The sequence below is a fragment of the Mastigoproctus giganteus genome, chromosome 2 (genome assembly GCF_048544385.1).
Source record: "Mastigoproctus giganteus isolate SK-2022 chromosome 2, ASM4854438v1, whole genome shotgun sequence".
Taxonomy (NCBI): domain Eukaryota; kingdom Metazoa; phylum Arthropoda; class Arachnida; order Uropygi; family Thelyphonidae; genus Mastigoproctus; species Mastigoproctus giganteus.
The window spans coordinates 251444787-251470665 of NC_143576.1; the positions used below are offsets into that span (position 1 = coordinate 251444787).

The window sequence follows — 25879 nt, forward strand, 5'->3', positions numbered from 1 at the left end:
CTACTTGCAAAAGTTCGATAGATCATCGATAGGACCCCATGGGCCTTCCTTGCAACCTGTTTACAATGCTCAGAGAATTTCATGTCTGACCGTATCGTAACACCCAAGTCCCTTTCCTCCAGTACTGGGTTTAGTTGAACTCCACCAAGTGAATAAGTTATTTTGGGATTACTGTTTCCCAGGTGTAATACCTTACACTTTGTTGGATTAAAGCACAGCTGCCATTTTTCTGACCATTCTTGAAGTCTATCTAGGTCTCTCTGAAGAAGCTCAGCTTGACAGTGATCATTAACTACTCTACCAATTTTAACATCATCTGCAAATTTAGACATCACGCCCTCTATCCCTTCATCAATGTCGTTTATGAAAATTAAAAACAACAGTGGTCCTAATACTGATCCTTGGGGAACCCCACTTCTTACATCAACCCAATCTGAGGAATAGCCATTGATCACAACCCTCCGCCTCCTGCCCTGAAGCCATCCTGCTCTCAATCGAAGGATTTTCCCAGTGATTCCAACCCGTTCCAGCTTATAAAGCAACCGCTCATGTGGGACTGAGTCAAAAGCTTTGCTGAAATCTAAATAAACAATGTCGAAATTATTCCCTAAATCCAGCTCGTGAGTGACCCTTTCGAAATAGCGAACCAGATTTGTTAAACATGATTTTCCCTTTACAAAACCATGCTGAGTATCCTTGAGAATTTCAATTCGATCCAAATGATCCTGAATTCCACCCTTGATCATTGCCTCCATGATTTTCCCTACTACAGAAGTCAGACTGACAGGTCGATAATTTCCCACTTCACTTTTAGAGCCACCCTTATGTATGGGAGATACATTTGCACTTTTCCAATCCAAGGGAATCTCCCCAGAGTCTAGTGATGCTCGCATAATCAGCCTCAGTGGTTCAATGCACTCGCTTGCCGCCTCTCTCAAGATTATAGGGTATATTCCATCAACTCCAGGAGCCTTACTGGTCTGTAGGCTTGAAAGTTTTTTCATTAAATAATCTTGCGAAATTTCAATATCATTAATTACATATTTTTTAACTTCGCTCCCACAATTTCCCATTGCCACAAAAGGCTTTTCATTTGTTGACAGACACCAGACTTGTCTGGATACGCTATCATCATGAGAGTCGAGATGAGATGTCTTTGACTATTGAAAGGGAGGCGTTCCCATCGAGCAGTTAATTAACAGTGTTAATAGGAGGATCCAATAAATCCCAAGAAAACAGTCCGCAGACCATAATATCACCGCCTCAAACCTGACCAACACCAACACTGCATTCAGGTGCCAAGGGCTCATGTCACTTTTTACAAATGCGGGTACGCCTGTCAGCATGATAGAGTTGGAAATGGGATTCATCAGACTAGGAGACAGATTTTCACGTCTTTGGTCTAGTGTTTGTGCTAAGGTACCCATACAAGATGCAGCTTCATGTGTCTCGCAGTAAGCATGGGTACCTGCGTGTGACGGCTGTCGACTTCCATAACCTATGAGAGTTTTTGTCCAGTGTAAGGTCCATGTGAATATTAGTCTTGCTACTCGTATGTTGTACTTTGTAGTTATCTGGGCCATTATGGTACGTCGCTGCTGCATTAGAGACGAGACACACGATGTTCACCACGGGAACCGACCAGACGTCACTGCCCCAAGTATGTATGACCATTGCCTGGTTGTTCGACAGCTGTTGAGCCAGTCACGATAGATCCGTTCTATGGTGTGTCACGTGACACTACAGAATGGGTGCATTAACCCTGTTGGCTGTTGTCGAGACACTGCACCTGCACATCTTGCCTCTGCAAGCAAGGCACATTTCAAGTCGGAAAGATCTCGATGCTCACTCATTCTTCCACCAGACACTCAAAAAATACGCCACGTGCGCGAACTACAATCTTATATTAGATGTTGCCGACTTTGAGCCTTCACCAGCTTCACAAACTAGTCCATTCCTATAGAAGGGGTGTAAATTCAGATATTAAAAAATATACAGTATTTTATTTCAAATGAAATGATATACGATACATTTTCTTTTATTTAGAATTGTATACCTTTAGAATTGTGTAGCGACCATTATGTTTTCCAGTAATAATATTACAGAACGTTTGCCACATTATAGATCCACTGATTTTCTTTTGCACCTTTTGTAAGGGCGCCTTTGATAAAAATACGATGCTTTTTCTTATGAGTCAGCTGGATTTAAAGGGGGAGATATGGGTATTTAAATTTTAATTCGCGAGACATAAAACATTCGCTGGCAACAAGGATGTGTTGTTAGCCATCACCTGCAGTGTGAGGAAACATTTGCGCCTTGTTGAAGCAAAAATCTCGAATCCACCAACACGCGCACGAGATGTAACATGATCGTCAAGATTCCTGGGAGAAAACAGGAAGCTTAGAGTTGACAATAAGCACATTGTTAGTTTCTCAAAAATTATGGCTTTCTTTTTCTTTAACTTTTTTTTTTTTTTTTTGGTCCAGTTTGAGGCTTCGCTCTGTTTGGGCTTTGTTGCATCACGCTGCACGTGTTACTAATTACATCTCGCAACGTTTGAAGAAAACTCTGCTGTTTAGCGTTGGCTAACAGTAGCAATGGTAATATGACGTCCACACTCGAGAATGAAGCACCACTTCAGAAAAAAAAAAATAAATAAAAAAAATATACAGCAGCATCTTAATTATTAGCTGCAGTGCAGATGGCTTCCCTCATAAAATGGAAAATGGGTTTTCCGAACTGAACCTTGACAGTACTTAGGAAAAACCAGGTTAAATACTTCATTAAATTTTTAAAATCAAAAAAAGAATCATTGTACTCATTAGTAAGGTTTAATAAGATACTCATCAGTATCAGCTCATATTTTTATCTAAAGCAGCATCTTTTCAACAATAACCTGATTTTTCATATTTTTTTAATATCTAATGAACTGAAAGCGTTTCATCATCAGAGTTTCCGCAGAAGCTCTGATGATGAAACGCTTGGTAACCATTAACATAATAATAATTATTATTATTACCTGTCCTCCTCTCGAATCTTTAGTTAGAAGTCTCTGATGCCCTTGTAAGTGGCACATTTGGTAGAATTGCCGTCCTTTCCCCACCAGGGAAAAAACCCATGTTCCAGCCCAGTCAATGACGTGAGAAATTTTTATGGGCCTTTTTCACAACGTGGCTGAGTTAGTGAGTCTCAGGCGGCGGTAACATGGTTTTTTCTCCCGTAAACTCCGGGTTTTTGTTCAGCAAACAGAAAGTTTACCACAGAACACACGCAATTTACAGGAGGTACATACTGAGCAATGTGGCTTAGTCGCTAATGCTCTTAAAACCCTACAACAACAGCAACAACAAGTCTCTGATAGAATGAGCCCGATCATAACTACTGTGCTAACCGCGAGGGCACACCAAACAAGAACTTCAGATTAGTGCAGTGGGACTTCCTGAATCATGTGGATACAGGTTTTTTGTCCAAAATCTGAATCTGAATGAGTATTCATCGCTGTCTTTCACTCATTTAGAGAGGTCTAGGTTTGATTTCTGTCGATGAAGGAATTTCTAGTCCTCTTCAATCGACGCTGTAGTTAGACATGTCTAGTATCTTATGTAGGGCAGCTCCCAACTAGTTCAACTCCGCCGTGGTATACTGTGATGATACAGAAACTCTGCAGAAATGTGTGTAATGCCATGTTTGTGCTGTGCAAGTCGATCTCAGCTGGGTGGGAGTAAGGTTCCCCGTAAGTTAATATACTAAAATTCCAAAGTAGACATTTCAGGTGAATGTGAGCGAATAGTTTGTTATGTTCAATTGTTTTCGATTTTATTTGGCCGAACTTTGATTTTGGTACCTCGGTTAAATTAAAGATTTGCGCTCATCCAGATGACCGTCCCCTTAATAACTTTTAAACTGAGGACTTTTTTTTTAAGTTATAGAAATGTAAAATGATCTCTCTGAATTGTAATTTTCTTTCTGTATGCAGATGGAAAATGCAAAGGACAAGACGAATACCAAGGATTCAACTCAAGAAGCAAATGTACCTTTGTTAGATAGTCCCGAAGTGGAGACAAAAGACAGCAGCACGCAGAAAGAAGTGGAATTACAAAATGAAGAAGAAACTAACAAAGCAGAAGATGGACGGACGGAAATAATGGAAGGGGAAAAGGAGGGAGAACAGAAGGACAGTGATAAGAAGAAAAAAAAGAAAGAAAAGAAACCAAAATCACCAAAAGGACATCGAAGAAACTTGTCACTCGCAAACGATCTTACTGTTGGCTTAGATCTCAAAGACCGAGATGAGAAACACATAAACGACCAAGTAAACGTAAGTCTGTTTTTAATGCTTCTTAGCTTTCAATTCAGTTCTGTTAATATTCATATTTTTTAATAATATTATTATTGAAAATAATAATCCAAAAATGTTTGTCGTGATATTGAATACAGTATTATTATTGACCGAATTCTTAAAAAAAAAACGCAGTTTTGCAAAATATTTTTTAATTTTTTTCAATTTAAACCACACGAAACTCGTATGACTTATAATTACTGTACTACAAGCTAGAAATATTTACAAAAACTTTGCCACGTGACAGTCATGTGATAGACAGGTAAATTTTATATTAACACTAAAAAAAAAAACGGGATAGGAAGAAACAAATGATTCTATTTACGCCCTCTTGTGGTCTGGTCGGATACCATTTCTGCAGCTGTGATTGTAATCAAAGCTACTCATGACAATTAAAAGGGTATCAATAATCCTGTACAGCTGCCGCAAGTGAATGCATCGAATTCTTTTTCTTTCTTTTATCTTCTAGTATTTAAAGGAGGATTATTTTTCCACTCGCATGTATCACGAACAAGAAGAAATTAATACACGTAGGAAGTTTGGTAACATAATTCTTGAAATAGATGCCGATAATTTGCCCTTGTAAGATGTTTACAGTTCTCTCTGTGAGATATGATATATGGTAATCTCCCTAGTCTCATTAAAGAACGTTTATTTTCTAAGCTGCAGACAGGGTCACCTTTTAGAAGATACTGAGGAGAAACCGGAAGTGAACATTCATATATGTTATCAATGTAACTGGACCGTCATTAGCTTGTTCGGAACTGTGCAAACAGTTATGACTGCAATTGCAAACAGTCAGCAAAAAAATACCGAGCCCTCGTGGATAGCACAGTTGACAGAATCGCCATCCACCCCCTCCCCACGGTGGAAAAGACCTCAGTTCAAATCCCGTCGATGACGTGATAAATTTTTATGGGCCTTTTTCACAACGTGGCTGGGTTAGTGGGTCTTAGACGAGGGTAGCATGATTTTTTCTCCTGGAAACTGAGGTTTTTCATCCAGCATACAGAAAATCGACATCAGAACACACACCATTTAGAAACAAGGAGCAATATGGCCTTAGTCACTGATGCTCCTAAACCCTACTACTGCAACAATAAATACCGAGGATAATAATTATATGTACTTCCTCCAAGCATATTCCTTCATCGCGTTTTATAATTTCAGTAATATTTACCTTATTTTTATACACTTATATAAACCGAGTGGCCACTTTATTTAGTACGACTACCCTCTTCACGAAATGGATAGCTCTTTTAGTAACAGTATCATGTGTTCATACTATGCGATATAAAGCAGGACAGATGCTGTACGTGTGGAATTTAGTGCGAGAATAGGCAAGACGAAACATTTAAGTGACTTAGAATGCAGCATGATAGTCGACGCCAGACGCCTGGTAGGAATATCTCGGAAACTGGAAACTTGCTGGGGTTTCCATATACGACTGCGTCTCTGGTATACCGAGATGGATCCAATAAGCAAGTGACATCCAACCAACGGCGATCATAAGGTTGGAAACAGCTGGCTCTTGTGGGAGGCCAACAGAAGCTGCCAAAATGTGTGCAGGGTAACAGAAAGACAACAGCCAATCAAATAACAACCCAGTAAAACAAAGTAATCAAAGAGGCATTTCAAACCGCACAACTTGTCATACCTTATCATGGATGAGATATCGCAGCAGGCGGCCGAACTGGGTTCCATCCCTATTGACAAAACAGTATTGTTGTTGTTATGGGGGTTTTAATGGCGCGTAAGCTACTATGGCTATAATGCGCCTATTCATTTGTAATATAAGGAAATGAGAAATTTTCATAAAATCAGAAATGATTAAAAAGTCCAGTTTGCTTGAGGTAGTTGAAAAATTCGGAAATATTTGCCTTTTCACCAATCAGATTCTCTAAAGTTATTGGTTTATCAAGATTTACCAGTGATACCAGGGTTGAATTTCTGTCTTGTCTATAGAATATAGAATATGAATGTCTTGTCTATAGAATGTGAATAGGCAGTCAATGAGAATGTGTTTAACAGTCAGATTTATATGGCAACGTGGACACTGTGGTGGATCGTCTCCTGTGAGTAAATAAAGATGGGTCAGGTGCATATGACCTATTCTTGCCCTTGAAAGGACGACTTCTCGTCTTGATGTACGGACACTGGAGCGCTAAATTTTCGGATCATGTTTAAATTGAAAGAGTTTATTATTTGTTTGAGAGTGCCATATCGTTGTCCATTCTGACAAGCATGCAGCTTGAGTAGTTAATGCATAGTCTGATGGCGGAACAGGAATATTAGTTAAGTTTAAGGTGGTAGGATTTTTTTTTTTTTTTTCAGCTTTATTAGCCAGTTCATTGGCCAAAATACCGGAATGTGCTGGAATCCAACAGAAGGTGACCTGTTGATGGCGTTCTTCAATTTTTAGTAATATGCTTCGTATTTCGTCTATAACAGGGTGAACTTTATCTGAGGAATTACATAAAGCCATGTTGAACTAAGCGAATCGATGTAAATACAAAATTTGTAACAAATTTTAAAGAACGGTCAGAAAAGAGATTTTGTAAGGCTAGTTTAATTGCATGTTTAATTCAGCTGAGAAGATACTGAATTCAGAATGAAGGGATGCTAAAATAACGGTATTCGGAAACACTGCAACTGCTCCAACGTTTGAATTAGATTTAAAGCCATCTGTATAAATTAGGGAAAGGTCAATATATCTTTGAGTGTGAACTGCTTGACGTTGTTTGATATTTGATGCTTGTAAAATGCCCTTTCGCTATTGGCAGAGGTAAGAGTTACAAGTCACTAGAGGAAGAGAAGCCCATGGTGGTTGACAGCAAGTTGCTACCTGTTGTACGGAATTATTATTATTTCTCCCTGATTGGGGGTTCCACCTCGTGACGGTTATTGCTATCAAGTACACAGGGTGGTTGTTGTTAGGTATGAGGTATATTGAGGGTCTAGCGGCTCCTGGGATTTCTCCCATCTCCGCGAATGTTCTATGTATCGGTGACAGTACCCTGTCAAAGCCAGAGATTTAGAAGTGTGTGGGTCATGAGTAGTGTTATATGTTGTGCCCATTGTTTATCCGGCTTATTGGCCGCCAGGCCCCTAATGGGACCCGACGTTGCCCATACCTCGCCACGTGGAGGCTAGCCGGGTGTTACCATTGAGTCAATTGTACTCTGGCTAGGTCTGGTGTTACTGTTGGTTGAGGAACTCTCTGACTATCCTACAAGTGCTCAGGATTGCGACTTTCAGGAGTTCCTTGTAGGTGTTCGCTGGGAGACCTATTGCTGCTAGGCTGTTATGTGGGGTCTTTGGCACCATACCTGTGGTTGACACGATGATCGGGATGGTCGTTACTTGTTGCATATGCCATATCTCTTTGATCTCCTGTCTTAGGTTCGTGTACTTCCTGATTTTTTCCCTATGGGTTTTCTGCAGGTTGCCAGTGTTGGGTACCGCTATGTCAATCAAATAGGTAGCCTTTTCCTTCTTGTCCACAAGGGTTATGTCTGGTCTGTTGTGCGGGATTGTCCTATCCGTTATTATGGCGCGGTCCCAGTACAGCTTGTGGGTTGGGATCTCTAGTACTGCCTCGGATACGTATTTGTAGTACGGTACACTTTCTTCGATCAACTGGTATTTCCTTGCTAGCTTCTATAATAATAGCAACTATTATAGAAGCTTATTATTATACTATTATTATATTATTTGCTATTATTATAGCAAATATCTATAATAATAATAATAGCAATTATTATTATTATTATTATTATTATTATTAGCCCTGGGGTGAATGAATGGAAATATTCATTCACACCATCTTGATGGGAACGCTATCCTTAGCATTCCCATCAAGATGGTCTTGTATTGTATCTTTAACCACAGAGTCCATTATCTTTCTCACTGAAGTCAAACTCGTTGCCCATCACGTGTTCTGCACTTTCTTTGTGTATTGGGGAGGCACTGGAGCTTTTCTAGTCTGGTGGGATTGTTCCGGAGTCTAAGAATGATCTCATCAATGTCACAATGTGATGATGCACTCACATAGCCTTTTTTTCTTTTTTTTTTAGTATAACAGGATGTATACCGTCCACTCCTGGAGCTTTACTTTCACTCATTTACAATATTTTTTCCCATAGTTTCTCCTCTGAGATTGATATATCACTTAATTTACAGTAGGCTGATTCCTTATCATCGATCTCCACATGGTTCGAATCGATCTAATAAGGGGCCTATCTTAAAATATTTTTATACCATATCTTCCATTTTTTATAGTTCGTTAGGAAGATATCATATAAAAATACTGCAAAAAAGAGAGCGAGAAATGGACTTACTTTCGAAGACACATTAGGGAAGGAAGGAAGAAGGAGAAGTGGAGAAATTAAATTAAAAAAAAAACACACACACACACACACACACCCATTCTCGACTTCAGGTTTCTTTTGTACGCCTCTGTTTGTAGAAAACAAGCCATTAGTTGAGATGATTGAGTTTTGAGTGGCCATTTCACCAGGACAATATTTATCCATTCCGCGTTGTCATTGACTTTGATTACTCAATGCAACTGCGGTTCATATTTAAAAAGAGTGTTTTGAGGAACAGTGTAGGGTGTGAAGCGATGACAAAGTTACAAACTGTTTACAGCAATTTCTCCCCATACTCGAACACGATTTAGTGTTTGGATATTTTTCAGAACATTGACCAGACAACCTACTCGAGTTGACGTCTGGTCACGTGATCAAGGCGATGTAAACATGCTGCGCTCGTGGTGCCAGTTTACAGGGAAGAGGGGAGTGAAGAGTGCCACATGCAACAGAAGATACCCATCGTAGTCTTTTTATCAGGAAAGCGGATAATATATCAAAACTTTTACTGCGAACTTTGTTATGGCTGTTGCCAAATCTGAAGGGTAGCGGTAGAGAGTTATGGGCTTTTCCGCTTTTCCAGATGCGATCAACGATGCTAGCCTTAAGTGGATGATCGGGTGGCCTTTAAACATCCGCTAATTGTGTGTCAATGTCAAGGTTGATGTATAGCAGAATGGCTGATTCAGTATTGCAGACAAAGCTACCTTCATTTCAATATAATTACTCCCATAATTTTTCTTGAGGGAAAAATACTGTGTATATGTAGGGGTGGGTGGGAACTGATTCATAATTTAGTAGATTCCTGTAAGAGATGCCTTCAAAAGACAAAAAAGTGACAAATGCCTAATCGACAAGCCTCAAGGATATGGAAAATACGAGAATTTCGAATTCATTATGAAAGCTGCAGTTTTAACAAGCGTTCTTCAGACATAAATTTTACACCTTAAGTCAAGACATCAAAACACAAGAAGTTATATAGCGCAAACTGTAGCGATACATGAAAAAATAAAGATCTGAATTTGAAAGAAATTTTAAATTTTAAATCCAAGGTTGCATGCTATTCTTTTTTTGATACTTTCTTAAAGAATGCAGCTACTTTTTAGCTACATTCTTCAATAAAGTAAGCTAAAAAGAGTACAATCTATGGGAGATGAAAAATATAAGACATTGAAATTGGTGACAGCGTATTATAAGAAACTTTCCAAGGATCAGAGAATTCAAATCGTAAAAATTAACTCCCCCCTTAAAATAACAGATATAATAACCAGCCAATTACCACATAGCTTAGAAAACATAAACAAGCAAAAAATTTTCATTGCTAAAAGTGCACAATTTTACCAAACCTATCAGATGATAAAATTTTTCAAAAATTAACAGTACAGTAATCAGTCGGGACTACCATTGAGCCACTGACACAATAACACTGAAAAATTAAAGTAAAATACCTTTTTGTATTTATTATTGATTTATATTTATTTTGTTTATTTTTTATTTATAACTGATGCTGTAAATGATTAATATTTCATAACGCCCGATCAAGTTGCTCAGGTTCTACATGATCACCTAAACCTCAGATTAAATGGTGCAGCATTTAGCATGTGGATATGGCACCTGGATGCACCGTTGGTGTTCAGCAGGCTGGAGGCATTGATGGTATGGTTTCGGGACTGTTTCAGCTGCATGCCCTGATTCCTATGATAAACGGCTCGATAGGAACGCTTACTTTCTATCGTCGCCGATCAAGTATACACCTTGTTGATAGACAAATCCAGCGTCTATCAACAAGACGTCATGCCAAAAGGCTCCGGTAGTTTGCTAATTGATTTCAGGAAGATGACAATGAATTCTCTGTCCTCGCATGAGTGTCCAACTCGACCGATCTCAACCTAATGCCCGCACATTATCAGATGGCTGGTCGTGGTATCGAATATCCTTTTCCAGTAGGTCCCACACATACTCAGTTGGGTTAAGATCGGTGAGTATCTACTTGTGGATATCCACAAGTAGACTCTCGTCATAAGCAGAACTACCACAGGACATCCTGCAATGCCTTGTGGAGTCCATGCCAAGACGTATAGGTAGTATTACGGGCAAAAGGTGGCCTCATGTTGTACAGTCGGTAGACATTGCTAATGAAAAGACAATTCAGCATATACACTGGTGTTCGAAAAAAGTGCATCACCCCTTAAAATTGTAATTGTGGTCCGAATAACGTAAGTATATGGCAATATTTCTTACAGATTGCATCAGATAAGATTGACACGCGTAGGTGATGATGTAATATTGCATCAGCTGTTACTTTCAGCTATATAAGCACCGCTCTGCAACAGTTGCAGTCATTCCTTGCTTGTGTCAGGATGGCGAGTTATGTGCAGTTGACGCCACGAAGAAAGAGCGCTATTGTTGCTTTACGTGAGGAAGGATGTTCTTCCCGTCATTTTGCTTATAGAGTGTCTTGTAATCAGTTGACAGTGAGTAGATGTCTTTCCAAACTCAAGAATACTAGTTATGCTGGTAGTGAAAAAAGGAACCGGACGCAAACGAATCTCTACGCCAAAAAACAAGACCGCGTTTTGAAGCGCTTATGCCTTAAAAATCTTAAAGCTTCTTTGTCTGAGCTGAAAAGAGAATGGGAAGAACATGCAGGAGTGGTAGCAAGTGCAGTAACAGTCAGAAGAGGCCTCTTCAAAAATGGACTTGTAGCCCGTCGTCCTAAGACAAAGCCCCTCTTCACATGAAAATTGAAAAAGGCCCAATTAATTTGGTGTAAGGAGCATGTCAAATGGACTTCTGAGAAGTGGAAATCAGTTTATTTTCTCGGGTGAGAAGAAATTCAACCTGCATGGCTCTGATGGGAGACAAACGATTCGCCGTAGATGTCGTGAAGAATAATATCCAGACTGTATGGTGTCTACAGTGAAATTCCCTAACAGCCAAATGATATGGGGGTGCATTTCGTATCGCTGAGTTGGTCTCCTGCAGTTTATAAAAGGTTCCGTAAATGCCAATGGATAACTGGCTATATTGGAAGGCAAATTGCCGCCAACCATTAGAGACCATTTCATCCTGCCAAGTAACTGCATCTTTCAGGACGACTCTGCTCCTTGTCATCGGGGAGCGAAAAGTGTAAGTAGGCACTTCTGTAGTTACTTTAGCTTCATTTCTGCATTAGAGATTCGACGATTGTTGTTGTTGCTTGGGTTTTATTGGTGCATTAGCGACTAAGGCTATAATGCGCCAAGGTTCGACGGTAATGTGTTTACATTTGTTACAAAGTCAAGGTGTCAAGGTCTGTTTGTTTCAATTGCGGTCTCCAGGGTTTCCCCTATATGCCGCTGTAGCATCTGAAAAGGTGAAGGCCGGCAAATGAATGTAGGTGTGTAAGTATGTGTCTTGTTATGTTGAGTGTTGACTGCCGGCACTGGCGACTTTGTAGCCAGGTCTCCTACCCTGGTCCCCTGCCCCCTGACTCCCAACCTTGGCCACGAGGAGGCGCGCGAGGTTCCACTTTCTAGCTGAGACTCTTACTGGGGCTATCAGGCAAGCCTGGAAGCCCCAAGGTGTTTAGGGAAAGGAAGTGGGGATAAGAATTGAAGTATGGGGATTGGAAGGGATGGGGAGGTTGGATAGAAGATAAGGGGAAGAGATAGACCTCCCATGAAATAGAAAAGTTTGCAATAGTGTATAGAGTGAAAAAAAAAATAAATAAAAATAATAAAAATAATAATAAAAAAATAAATAAATAAAAATAATAAAAATAATAATAAAAAAATAAATAAATAAAAAAATAAAATATAAATATATATATAAAAAAATAAATAAATAAAAAATACAAAATAAAAAAATAAAATATAAATATATATATAAAAAAATAAATAAAAATAAATAAATGAAAATAAAAATTAAATTAAAAAAATAATTAAAAAATTAAAACGAGTACCTATATACAATGTTTACTATTAGCTAAGTGAGTACGATCACCACTCCTGGGGGACTTAATCAGAAAACCAAAACTATAAATAACACTTCATTACATTAATTAACACCATTTCAAAAGTATTAGGCCACAGCAACCAGACACACTTGTCCAGTCATTGTACAGGACTCAACCACTTTGCCTAGCCAACTTTTCCTCTGTACACAAAATCGCTATTAATATCGTGATAGTCTTTACAAGTCGCATTTTTACAGAAACCACACTCGGCTCAAGAACCACTAACATAACCAACAGACAACCTCTCTGTTAATTCTACTAAATCCAATTTTATATTTATAACAAATAATCTACAAAACACAATATCATTACCATCGTGGAATCAACATATTTACTTAAGAAAAGCAAACTAAGGACTTATTTACAGAAAACATATTTAATTGACAAAAAAAAGCATAATAGTTCTTGTCCTTGAACACAAACTCTGGATTACTTGGCATTACTCTTTACAGATTAACTCCAATTAGTTTCTTCTTACGTGCAAACAATTTATTTGCAAAATTACAAAAAGCTAGAAAATTTTCTTTATCATTGACAAAACATGGTAGGCCATTTTCATCGTACACTTCTGTAAGAAGCTGTAGGGTATTTCTTAAGTCTATATAGAGATAGCAGTTAAATATTAAATGCTCCATGGTCTCAGAGCACCACACTTACATAATGGAGAGGCAGCCAACCCCAGAGTGAAACAATTTGGAGTTCAAGCTGCCATGCCCTGTTAGAAGAAAAGATACATTCAGACCTGGGCAAAACCAGGCAACCGTTGCTTGGTAAATAGAACTAAAAGTAACTCTACCACTTCTGCAGTGGACCAAGTTAATTGCCAACTATTAACAAACTCTCTTCTAATTCTACAATTATCATCCTTAGATGGTATGTCTAAATTAATTGAATAGTTGCTCACCCTTTCAGGCAGAGCTTTCCGACGATAATATTGTAAGTACATAACTTCATATTGAATAGGAAGTTTTCCACTCAATACTTTTAGTGCCATTGTCGACACTGTTCTGCAATTTATTGTGATTGCAAGAAGAAAGAAACGTTGTGCTTGAGTCAAATACTTCAAGACTAAACAGTTATTAACACGATAACCCCATACACCTGCAGCATAACAAATTATTGGTATAAAAATACACTCGATGTATAACTTTAAAGTTGCGGGTTTAATTCCCCAGACATTTTTAGTTATTTTAATGATTTTACCAGTTAATACTTATTTTGTTCAGCACATTTTTTGCATGGGCTACAAAACTAAATCTATCGTCCATCGTTATACCAAGATATTTATACGTTCTTACAATTTTAATGGATTTATTATTATTTTTACATTGGGGGGTCTATTCAGGTTCAAATACCCTTTCAAAAGCATTTGTTTAGTTTTGTCAATAGAAATCTGTAGTTTGTGTACACTACACCAACCATCAAGGTCTACCAAGATTTCGTTCGCACGTTTTTCAAGTTCCCTACGAGACTCTCCAAAAACCAATACGGTCAAGTCGTCTGCATATGCCTCCTTCAAAATTTTGTCGCGCTGTACCCCGAGCCACCCATCAAGAACACATTCCAGCAGACCGCTCCTAGGACTAATCCCTGAAGGAAATCCAGAGTAACAGCACGAGTAATCGAACAGACACCAGAATACACCACAAGGCTACGATCATGGAAATAATCAGAAACTAGACGATAAAGGGGAGCAGACACTCGGCCTCCCGGAACCTCGCCAGGACGCTTTGCTACCATAAGGTGTCAAAGGCCCCCTTGAAGTCCACAAAGAGGCCGAGGACATACTTGGAATCCGCATTTGAGACCGATCCATTACAAACGTTATAGCATCAACAGTTGAACAGCCTTTTGTAAAGCCAAATTGAGTGTTTGCTTGTAAATTTTTAGCCTTATAATATTTCATAAACCTAGTTACAATAACCTTTTCTAAAACCTTGCCTAGCACTGGTAGTAATGCAATAGGACGATAGGTGGAAGGAACATTGAGGGGTTTGTTAGAATTTTTAACCAGAATTTTAAGATTGGCTTGCTTCCAGGGAGTTGGAAAAAGCCCATCAGCCAAACAGGAATTGAGAAGATTAACAATTACTTGTGGTTTGATTGTCCAGATTCTTTTTAATATTGCAACTTCAAGTAAATCTAAGCCTGGACATTTGTTATCCTTCAAAGAATTAATTTTTTTTTTTTTTTTTTTAGGAGCATTACCAACTAAGGCCATATTGCTCCGGGATATGCGGTGGTCATTCCCTGACCTTTCCGCATCCTCCGTATTTGGTGGTGACGGGCTCGAACCCCGGTCTAATCAAGAAGCGTGTGCTAGGCACTGCTGCTCCTTCCCACCTGGCTACGGAGGCGCAAAGAATTAATAGCTGCGCCAATCTCAAGATTAGTAAAAGGGTCCTCATCAGTTAATCCAGAATACATCAAGTGCTCCATCCTTAAATTTGTTTGTTCATACTCTCTGGTGGCGCCTCCGTAGCCAGGTGGGAAGGAGCAGCAGTGCGTAGCACATGCTTCTTGATTAGACCGGGGTTCGAGCCCGTCACCATCAAATACGGAGGATGCGGAAAGTCAGGGAATGACCACCGCACATCCCGGAGTAATATGGCCTTAGTTGCTAATGCTCCTAAAAAACCAAATAACAACAAACAACTTTATGGTACACAAATGTCTTGGCAAATAATGCCATCCAATATTGCATTCATCGACTCTGTCCAGGAAAGAGTCTCTTGCCCATCAGCCAAGATAGACGAAACGATCTCACCAGGGTGCAATTTCTCCGCTACAATTTTGTAAGCAAGTCCCCACGGTTCATCCTTTAGTGTCGATTTAACCAGTTGTTCCCAAACATTTGTTACAGGTGAAAAAATGGTTGGAAGAAAGGTCCATTACAACTCTTACTGGCGAGGACCTGAATCTTATTTAGAACTGTAGAGAATCCTTAGCCGAACAGCCCGGACCTGAATCCTATAGAGAACTGTTGGCATCGTGTGGAATCTGCAGTTGCCAGAAAGAAACCAAAGACCATTCGTGAACTTCAGGAAGCCATAATTCGTGTATAGAACCACAAACTATTAGTTGATTATCTTCAGAAATTGATATTGTCAATGCCTCGACGGTGTGCTGATGTCGTCAGGGCAGAGGCGGTTCAACTAAATATTACTTTGCACCTGCTGAACTTTTCGTTTTGTTTTCCATTTAAAATGATAAACTGAAGGAAATTGAGGGCTTCTGATAACAATTCAGCCATAATTGTCGTGTTTACCAAAACTGTTGTATAAAGGTTGGAAATGCTCATTTTGGAATATTTTGAGAGCACCTGTCAAGTATTACTTAGCTTTGCCTTAACTATTAATAAATATCTTTTGTTATATTTCTGTTTGTGATGCTAGTCATTAATGTAACATACCATCACGAAAAAGGGTGAGAAATATGAAATTCCTAGGTGATGCACTTTCTTTGAACACAAGTGTATATTGTCAACTTTTATAATTTTTATGAATATTTAAAAAATATATTGTCAAAAATTAGAATTACTTTTGTAAATTTTTTAAGCGAACAGGTCAAGGTGCTAAAAGCATGTCAATAAGGTACTGATAAGGTGATATTTCAGTTAATAATAAAACGTTATTGCCAAAGGACAAAATATTATTAGGGTCTAAAAAAAAAAAAAGTCAAAAATAGCATAAAGTACTATTTCCTATGTGGAGAGGGATAATAGGTAACCACCAATAACTGGCAAATAAGGTACGTCATTTGCCAGTTACGCGAACAGTGATCCACCTACAATCCACTACGCAGTGAGTGCTTCAATAAAATTTATAATTAGCCAATTTGTAGTTTGGACCTCTTTGTCATATTTGGGCTAAAATTTTTGAATATGAAGTCAAATTAGATTATATATTACTGTTCTAATTTTGCTATTTTAAATTAAAATTTTGCCTAACGAATTGCCTTTTTTTTTCTGGAAAGGTGTCCTCCTAATCTTCGGTGCAGTCTAAAACCGTCATATCTGCACTTCTGAAACGAGTGTAAACCGATTTATTTGAAGAGAAAACACACACACGTACACACTAAAACGTTGTGTGTCGTTCAGTACGGCTGTGAATGCATTTCGCGTCATGCCACAACCGTTGACAACCGTTGTATTTATTCAATTTTTATTAATTTATTTACTTAAATTTACTTTATTTATTTATTTACTTTTTTTTTTTTTTTTTCAAATAAAATTGCTTTATGTTATAAACTGAATTATAGAGATGGCGCTTTGGCGTTAAGCAGAAGACGTTAAACAACTTTCCCGTTGAAAGAAAAAGCAATTGAACACCAAAATTTTAATTTAGAAATTGTAAAAGTTAAAGGGTAATACTTAGTTAAATTTTAAGACTAAATTCAAAAATTTCAGCTCAGATATAACAATCTAAACATAAAACTCAGCGAGATAAACCCCGGTGCCTTTTAATTGAAACACCCTACATAAAAAATTTTAAGAAATGAAGTTAAAAGATTAATACCTCTTTTTAAATTTTGGACGATTCCATTACTAAATTTTTATTTCGATCATATTTGATCAATAAACACATATTTTCTATTCCTCGAATTTTCAGGTTCGGATTGGGGGTTAGAGCTCAATTGACGTCACTCCATCAATTACTTGATATTTATCGATAATATTTAAGTAAATTGAAAATCAACTGTTCTTACTCCATGCTAATTTTATAGCTGTGAATGTCAAACATCTGGGAGGGGGGTGATAATGAAGTCATTCCTAAAATAGGCATAGATTTCTTAAAAAGAGCGTTATGGAGACGCGTTACTGTCCTCTGGTTTTAGTTCATAACGACTTCCTGTTGTGTACTGCAACGCTTGATGCATGGCCAGATAAGAGGTTGGGATGATAAACAAGTCGCTCTTCTCTCCCTATCCTCAAGGGCGAACGCGTTGCTCCACCGCCTCCTCCACTTCCGAAGTTGTGGCGAAAAATAATTCAAATTAGGGTCGTGTACCCTCAACATATAAATGCACTGGTAATGAAGATAGATTATTTCTCCTAAAACGCATAACTGTAAACCTGACCCTCAGGTCATATATAATTTTTAAGTTTTGTTTTTCTTGAATTTTCAGCGTATGCATATTCCACCATCAACTAAACGACACGCATGTCATTTAGTTGGTGGCGCGATGTTTATAGTGACAGTAACCGGATGGAGATGCAGTCCAGCATGAGACTATATTTTCTTCTCATGGTAGATGAGCAAGGGCTAAAGAAAACTAAGAAAATGTTTTAAAAAATTTTTCACATCGTAATTATATTTCTGTATTACACTAGTACGTATTTGCATATATATCGCAGGATATATCTGTATTCGAAATGAATAATTTGATGAAAAGGAACGCTCTTTAACTTATTTAACATTAGTATTCCAGTATGTGCATAATCTCACCGGTGCTCTCTGTTAAATAACTCTGGTTTATTCAGACAATGCTGGAGAACAGGACCATTATTGTTCGCGATGGCAATCTGCGTTATACCAGGACTATTACAGCTGGAGTCCCACAAGGCGGGGTCCTGTCCGGAATCTTCTTCTCAGTTGTCTCGTGCCATTTGTGACAGGCCGAACTGATATCCTCACCTTTGCCGATGACATAAAACTGTTTACTCCCATCAGACCTGGAGACACTGCTGAATACATCAATACCTTAATCCTTCAGAAAATCCAGAACCTTGAGGCCTTCCTCTCCGGTTTCTGACTTCAAATCAATCCTGAAAAGTCAAAATAGTTGACTTTCTCTCTCAAAAGGAGCCCAACAATAGTACAACCCATTTTAAGAGGATGCGCGATTTCTGCCGTCCAACAACATACAGATCTGGGCGTTATTTTTGTCAAAAGCTCTCCTTTCTACCGCACATAGACCACTTGCAAATAAAGTTTTGTCGACTCCGGTGGATGATTAAACAACAACTCATGCATGTCCATGACCAGGCTGTTGGGTGCAGATATATTAAGACATATGTTTATAAGTCATACTCTATGGCGCCGAAGTCTGGACTTCAACTGCTACGACCCATCTTAGACGGATTTTCGCGGGGGAATTCTAGCTACTGAAGTGGGCCATATGGAAATTTCGGCTTCCCCCTACACCAAGGACCACCCAAATGGCGGCAGCTCTCAACACGAGACGTCTTCCTGCCATCATTCACGAGAGAAGACTCGTCTTTGCCATCAAAATAATGGTCGGCATTATTTCAGTACCAGATTTCTGGGCTAACTGTGGATGGAGGATCCTGGTCCCAAGCCTTAGGGCTAATCCAATCCTACAGGCCATTCCAAACCGGTTAAAGCTATCTGATCGGTTCCTACCTGTGCAAATGCTGCAAGACATACAGTCCTTGGACGGTATGTCTTGGTCGCTCTACAGATTCGCAGTCGACAAGGAATATAGGCAGAAAGTACTCGGTCTACTTCCTTCCCAGGACCACGTCAGAGGACATTAGAACCTGCTCCCGGAGACCTATTCATCACTGCCTTGAATCCATCATCCCAGTGTTCAAACCTTTCAGGAGTCATAATGCTTTTTTTTTTTTTTTTTTTTTGTGTTTATTACGTTGTGCGATTTCTTTTATGTAAACCCTTGGCTTGTAGCCGTGAAGGGAGTTGTATACAGCAATGTGTTTTCTGTATACTGTATAATAAAGAGTTCTTCTTCTTCTTCTTCTTCTTCTAAATTTCAAGCCCAGGATAATATTAAGTTGATTATTTAATTTTAATTTATTGACGATTGTTAGTTTAATCTCAAATGAAAGAGGAGTGGTGCTGAAACCGTCAGGAACGACCCAGAAAACCTCTGAATCTGTCGAAATGTGACAGGAGAGCAGGTCGACGTTGGTACAGCACACAGGCCTTCAGTAAGACGATTGGGATACACGTTAGCACCAGTACTCTGCTCACAGTGCTGCATGATAAAGGCTCTCGTGGGTTGGTATAATCACCGTCCTCTCCACAGCGGATGGAAAAGACCAGAATTCGAATCCCGTCAATGACGCGAAGAATTTTTAGGGTATTTTTCAACGTGGTGAGTTAGTCGGTCTCAGGCGAGGGTAGCATGGTTTTTTCTCCCCGAAACTCGTGTTTTTTTTAACAGCATATAGCAAATCGACTGCAGAATACATGCAATTTACTGACATATTTTATACGGCACACCATGGGCTAAGTTGCTGATTCGATTAAAATCTTACAGCACCACAGCATGATATATGTTACCATGGTCGTGTAGCCATCCACAAACTACCAGTCAACCCGACTAATGCCAGATACCATCTAGCTTGATGTAAGGCCCACCATGCTTGGATCGTAAACAAATGGAATGCTGTGTTTGGAGTGACGAGCCATCGTATATGGTAATTGAAAAACAGTCCCAGATCATCACACTGCTGAACTGCATCATCTCAACAGTTGGGAAAAGGCAGCAAGATGGTCTGGGCTATTTTTCATGGTTTGACTTGGGACCATTGGTCCCAAGAGAGGAAAACATTGATGCTGAGACCTATCTAGACGCTCTGGACAATTAATGCGTTACTAACATTCACATTGTGTTTGACTATCCACACTATCTGGACCTCCGAGGCTGGAGAGAGAAATGCTCGCCCTCTCTCTCATTCCATTTTGGTGAAATTGTTTAATGATAATTTTTTCAGCGAGTTTGTCGAATTTGTCAAAAATGTCTTCTTTCGAAGGGTCGCTGGATAGGGCAATCTACCTCCTCGTGGTGGGAGGGGTGGAGACGCCATCCCCGTCGCAAGGTCAAATAGTTGTGTTTAGTTTGATTTCGTTATTTGAGTTGATGTGTTGCGTTGCATTAGACTAATGTACTAACCGATTGAACATAGCTAAAGTTGCAACTGACAGTTGAAAACTAGTCTCATAAGGGCGAAAGCCCAGGCAACTAGGATGAGGGTTAATTCAAATGAAAAATCTATATAGACGTTCTGAGCAATTAATGCTTTACCAATATTGTGGCAGCACGTCGGGGAAGGCCCATATCTGTATCAGTAGGTCACACCTAAGAGTTTGACTGGACAGCCCAGAACATTGAGCTCATTGCTATAGAGAACATCTGGGACGAATTAGATCATCGGGTGGGTGTAAGACGAGACCGTCTAAAAACTAGAGCTGAACTGGTCGCCGCTTTGAAGCCCGAATGGCGGAAAATATCGGAGACTATTAAAAAAAAAAAAAAAACTGGTGGAGACTAGAAGCTGTAATAAAGATTTCAGCAGACATTATTATTTCTCCTGTAAATAAAGGTTATTTGTAGATAAGCTGGTGTCCGTATATTAATCGTAAGGTAATATACACTGAGTGATCACTGAATTATGATCATCCCTATGAAAACTGAATGTGACCCGTTGACCACGTAAGGTACGAGAGTGCGGAGTTAGTCGACCTACGTAGCATAGATAAGGTGTCAGTGGTTCAGTAGGTAGTAAAATTCCCAGCGTGATGGGTAAAAAGAAGGATTTATCGGACTTTGATAAAGGACAGATTGTGGGAGCTCGACGAGCTGGTGCCTCGATTTCCCAAACGGCTGAACTGGTGGGGTGGTCGAGAGCCGCCGTTGTTAAAGCGTACCAGAACTGGCGTCAAAATAGTCAAACAACGACCCGACGGCAAAACTGCAAAGGTCAGAGAAAGATTGATCTTAGAGGTGAGCACCGGGTCCCACGACTCGTACAGGCGAACAGGCGCAGCACTTTTGAAGAGTTGACTACCCAATACAACATGGGCCAACCTGGAACAATATCTGGCATGACTATGCGTCGCACGCCATCACGTATGGGCTATACCAGCAGACTAGCCCTACGGTACGGCATCCTCTCCTAACCAAGGTTCATCGGCGTAAAAGACTCGCCTGGTGCAAAGAGCACGCAAGTTGGACGTTAGAAGACTGGAAGGTGTGCTGGTCGGATGAGTCACGTTATTACTCCACACCGTGGATGGTCGTGTACGGATTTGGCGTCAACGTTGAGACTCTTGATCCACCATGCATGGTATCAAAAGTGCAGGCTGGTGGAGGCGGTTGTATGGCGTGGGGCATGTTTCACTGGCAGGAACTTGGACCCATGGTGAATGTGGAACAACGTATCAGTGGTCTCCGCTATCGTCAACTGCTTGCTGACTGTGTACATCCCGCTATGTTACACTTTTTCCCGCATGGCGATGGTGTCTTCCAAGATGACAATGCGCCGAGCCATTGGGCACTTGTTGTGCAGGAATGGTTTGAGGAACACAGTTCTGACTTCCAACATATCGATTGGCCTCCGAACTCCACCGATATCAATCCCATAGAGCACTTGTGGAACACTATGGAAAGGCATATCAGGCGTCTGGATACACCAATCACCTCCATGCCTGCACTGCTGACCGCATTGCACACAGCTTTGTTGGTCATACCTCTCGAACGCTCCCGACATCTTGTTGAATCAATGCTACGTCGGATAGCTGTTGTACTGAAGGCAACAGGAGGACCTACGAAGTATTGGGTAGGTGGTCATAATTCAGTGATCACTCAGTGTATATAACAAAATGTACACTTTATGTGTATATCTTAATTTTGCTTCGACACCTTGTTGAGTCTTTAGCATTAGTAAAGTTTCAATGTTCAATCCACTCTGCAATTTTTGGTTTTCGCAGGGCTGTGCAAGTGGGGGTGCACTGTATGAGCCGCACCAAGGCCCTCCGATCTAGGTAACCCCAATCGATAGAGGCATCAAAGTCTCAACATAAATAAACCGAGCCCCTTAACCCCTTTTCAGAACCCCAAGTACCTTTGCATGGCCTGGGTTTTCGAATTAAATGTTTGATAATTGAATATTACATGTACTCGTTGAAGTGCATGTCAATAAAAAAAAAAAAAGAAAAAATCAGTTTTCTATCCAGTTTTACTGGATTATACGTCAGCAAGAGTTTCATATTCAGCAAATAATGGCTTTATGTCAACTTAATGTCAACCATATCTGTTCAAACAGATATCTGTCAACCATATCTGTTTCAAGAGGGATGGAGCTGCTGGAGCGAGTACAGAGAGGGGCGGCAGGATTGGTGAATGGAACAAAGGGGTGCTCTTACGAAGAGGGGCTTAAGTTTTGCAAATTACAGTGTCTGGAGACTGGGCACCAGCGAGGTGATCTGATAGAAGTGTATAAAGCCTTGAATGGTTTGAGCATGCTCAATGCTGATGGGATTCTTCCTCTTGCTCAGAATAATCACCTGAGACGGCATAAATTCAAATTGTGGAAAGACAGATGTAGGATAAACGTGCGGAAATTTGCATTTAGCCAGCGGGTGGTTGGTTGGTGGAACAGACTTACATCCCTTGTCGTGGATGTTGATAGTTTAAATACGTTTAAGGCTCAGCTGGACAGGTATTTTGAACGAACAGAGAGGTGAAGTAGAAGTGGTTTTTTTTTTTTTTTTTTTGTTTTTTTTTGGCTGATGCTGCATAAGCTTGCTTTCTTGCATTAAATGCCTCGACTAATGATAATGCTAAAGACACGAAATTTTCAAAATAATTAAATGGGGAATATTTCTGGCTGCACAAATTGTAACCAAACGCCACTATTTCAAGTGTCCGCATTTTCGTTTTATGGTTTTCAGGTTTATTTTATTTTCACACATACCATCTCTTGAAAGAGTGTCACACAAACGGTCTACTTGTGACATTTTTTGTTTGTATATCGTAAACAAGATTGCAGGCCGCGAATAGGTTCACCTGAATTGGTTCCAGACAGATTCTATTGTAATTGTAGTTATAAAGGGTCCCGCAGCTTTCAGGGATGTCTGCAGTCACTAATTCAATCATCAGAAGTTTCGCTTTATGGTTTTCACATTCCTTTTTTTTTTCACAGCAAAGTCTACTTGCGGCTAATTCTACTTTGTATACTGCAAACCAGACGGTTTCGTCGCAGCCGATAAACAATACATTTTATAACCTTTTTTATTATACATGCATCTGTACTGTAATATTGCAAGATTGCATGAAGAAAAGCTGAGGGCCCGAATCAGTCATCGGAAAAATTAATAAATGATTGATACACATGCAAAGAAGAATACATGTAAGATTATTACATTACAGTACTCGCATGGTTGATTATAATTTGTATATTTTTTGTTTTATGCAAATTTTAATAGGTGATTTTCAAATTAAACTGTGATTATTGTTATCAATCTGGTTTTTGTGAATTGACTATTAGTATTTAGATGTTAAATAATAAATATTTCCTTTTGTTTTCTCATATTCTCTTATTATAACGTTCATAAATATGCATAAATATAAATATGCAGATTTGTTTGTATACAGCCTGTGGTGGAAAAACGTTTATCATTGGGCTACCATTTAGGTGGCTTTGGGCTCACCATTGCTACCTGTGGCAGAAACCTTTTGGTAACTAGAGAAAGGAATAACTTGGAAAATTTTAAGTAAAATAAAGCATTTAAAGAATAGGATCATGGGAGGTAATCTTGGATGTGCTAAGAGCTGACATAACCAGCTGGTTGCAGAAAAAACGTGGGAAAGGCAAAAAGAACGGAGTCAGAGAGGAGATCGCGCAAAGGATCATGTGTTGTGAACTTTGGATGTGCTCAGAGCTGGCATAAACCAGCTGGTTGCGGAAAAACGTTTAGGATTCGGGGCATAATGCTTAGGTAGCTTTGGGCTAACCATTTCCATCCAGGGCAGAAACCGTTTGGTAATTCAGAGAAATGGATATCTTGAGGGCAGTGATCTTGGATCTGCTCAGAGTTGGCATAAACCAGCCAACTCCAAGATCATCCATTACATTACATACGCATCAGCCTTACCAGTTGAAGCGCATGTATTGTAAGAGTTACAGTACCCGTCTGTATTACTGAAGCAGTTGTATATTTCCATCATGAGACGAATAATAAACGTTTTTTCTGCAACCAGCTGGGCCGGTCAAGAATATTTGAATCGGTTCGCGATTGGGAGATAACAGACTCCAAATTACATGTATAAGTAGAATCTTTTGCTTGTCATTGGCCATTCTCATTAAGTTGTAGAAGTCCTCGTTGGCGTCAAGTTTTCTTCTTTGCAATTGCGCTGAGTGGTTGAGTGTGACGAGTTTTAGTCCTCATTCATCTCACTGTTTGGTTGATTGTAAAAGTTTCGAAACCGGTCTTCTTCTCGTAGTCGCATTACAAGGCTATGCAGGTCATTAGCACATGCTTCGTCAGGATCAATGTCGCCTTTGTCTTGACTAGTGACGGCTTGTGATTCTGATGTATGGGGGTGCTGCTTCTTAAAATAAAACAAATTGCCTTGGTTATAAGTCAAGTAGACATAGATAGTAATAATAATAAATAAATTAAAAATACTACAAAACATTAACTCGACACTATTAACAGACTTGGATAATCTTCAAATTCTATTTAAAAATAAAATACATTCTTCGGTTTTTATTTGTTGAAAATAGATTAATAACTTTTTCATTCAAGTTTGATGCACTGTTGATCAAGCTTTTCTCTATTAAAAGCATTGTTTCAGAATTTAGCCTTTCCTGATTCATAGTGCTCTTTAAAAATGTTTTTATTCTTTTTAATGTCGAATGGTAGCGTTCGGGTTCTGAAGTAGTCATCGGAATGGTCGAAAGAATTTTTATGAGTTTTGTAAGTTCCCCAGGGTTCGGTGTTGGCCCCATCGTTGTTTTGTATATTTATCAATGATATTGATGAAGGTATATCAGGTTTAATGTCCAAGTTTGCAGATGATACAAAGGTTGGCAGGGTTGATAATGGCAGTAAAGACAGTATGCTACTCTAACTGGATCTAGATAAGTTGGGCCAATGGGCTGAGAAGTGGCAACTGAAGTTTAACATTGACAAATGCAAAGTACTGCATATGGGTAGCAATAACCGAAGAGAAATGTACCAACTGTGAGGCCCTGCACTCAGGGAAGTGGAAGGTGGAAAATGACCTGGGGGTAATTGTGCAGTCAAATATGAAGTTCGCTGAGCAGTGCAGGCGGGCTGCCTGGGCAGGTCATGGAGTCTTGTTAATGATACATAGGAATTTTGCTAGAAGGAACAGGAAAGTGATTATCCCATTATACAAGGCAATGGTCAAGCCACACCTAGAGTACTGTGTACCAGTCTG

General features: G+C 39.4%; 1 protein-coding gene across 2 annotated transcripts in view; it reads left to right on the forward strand.

Moving 5' to 3' along the window:
- Positions 1–25879, forward strand: part of LOC150090378 (caveolin-1-like) — a 69916-nt gene that overhangs the window by 31503 nt on the left and 12534 nt on the right. For both annotated transcript variants that reach the window (XM_090369088.1, XM_090369089.1), the window contains exon 2: positions 3977–4318. In XM_090369088.1, the coding sequence (XP_090225214.1) occupies positions 3977–4318 (342 nt within the window). The remainder of the gene's footprint in view (positions 1–3976; positions 4319–25879) is intronic.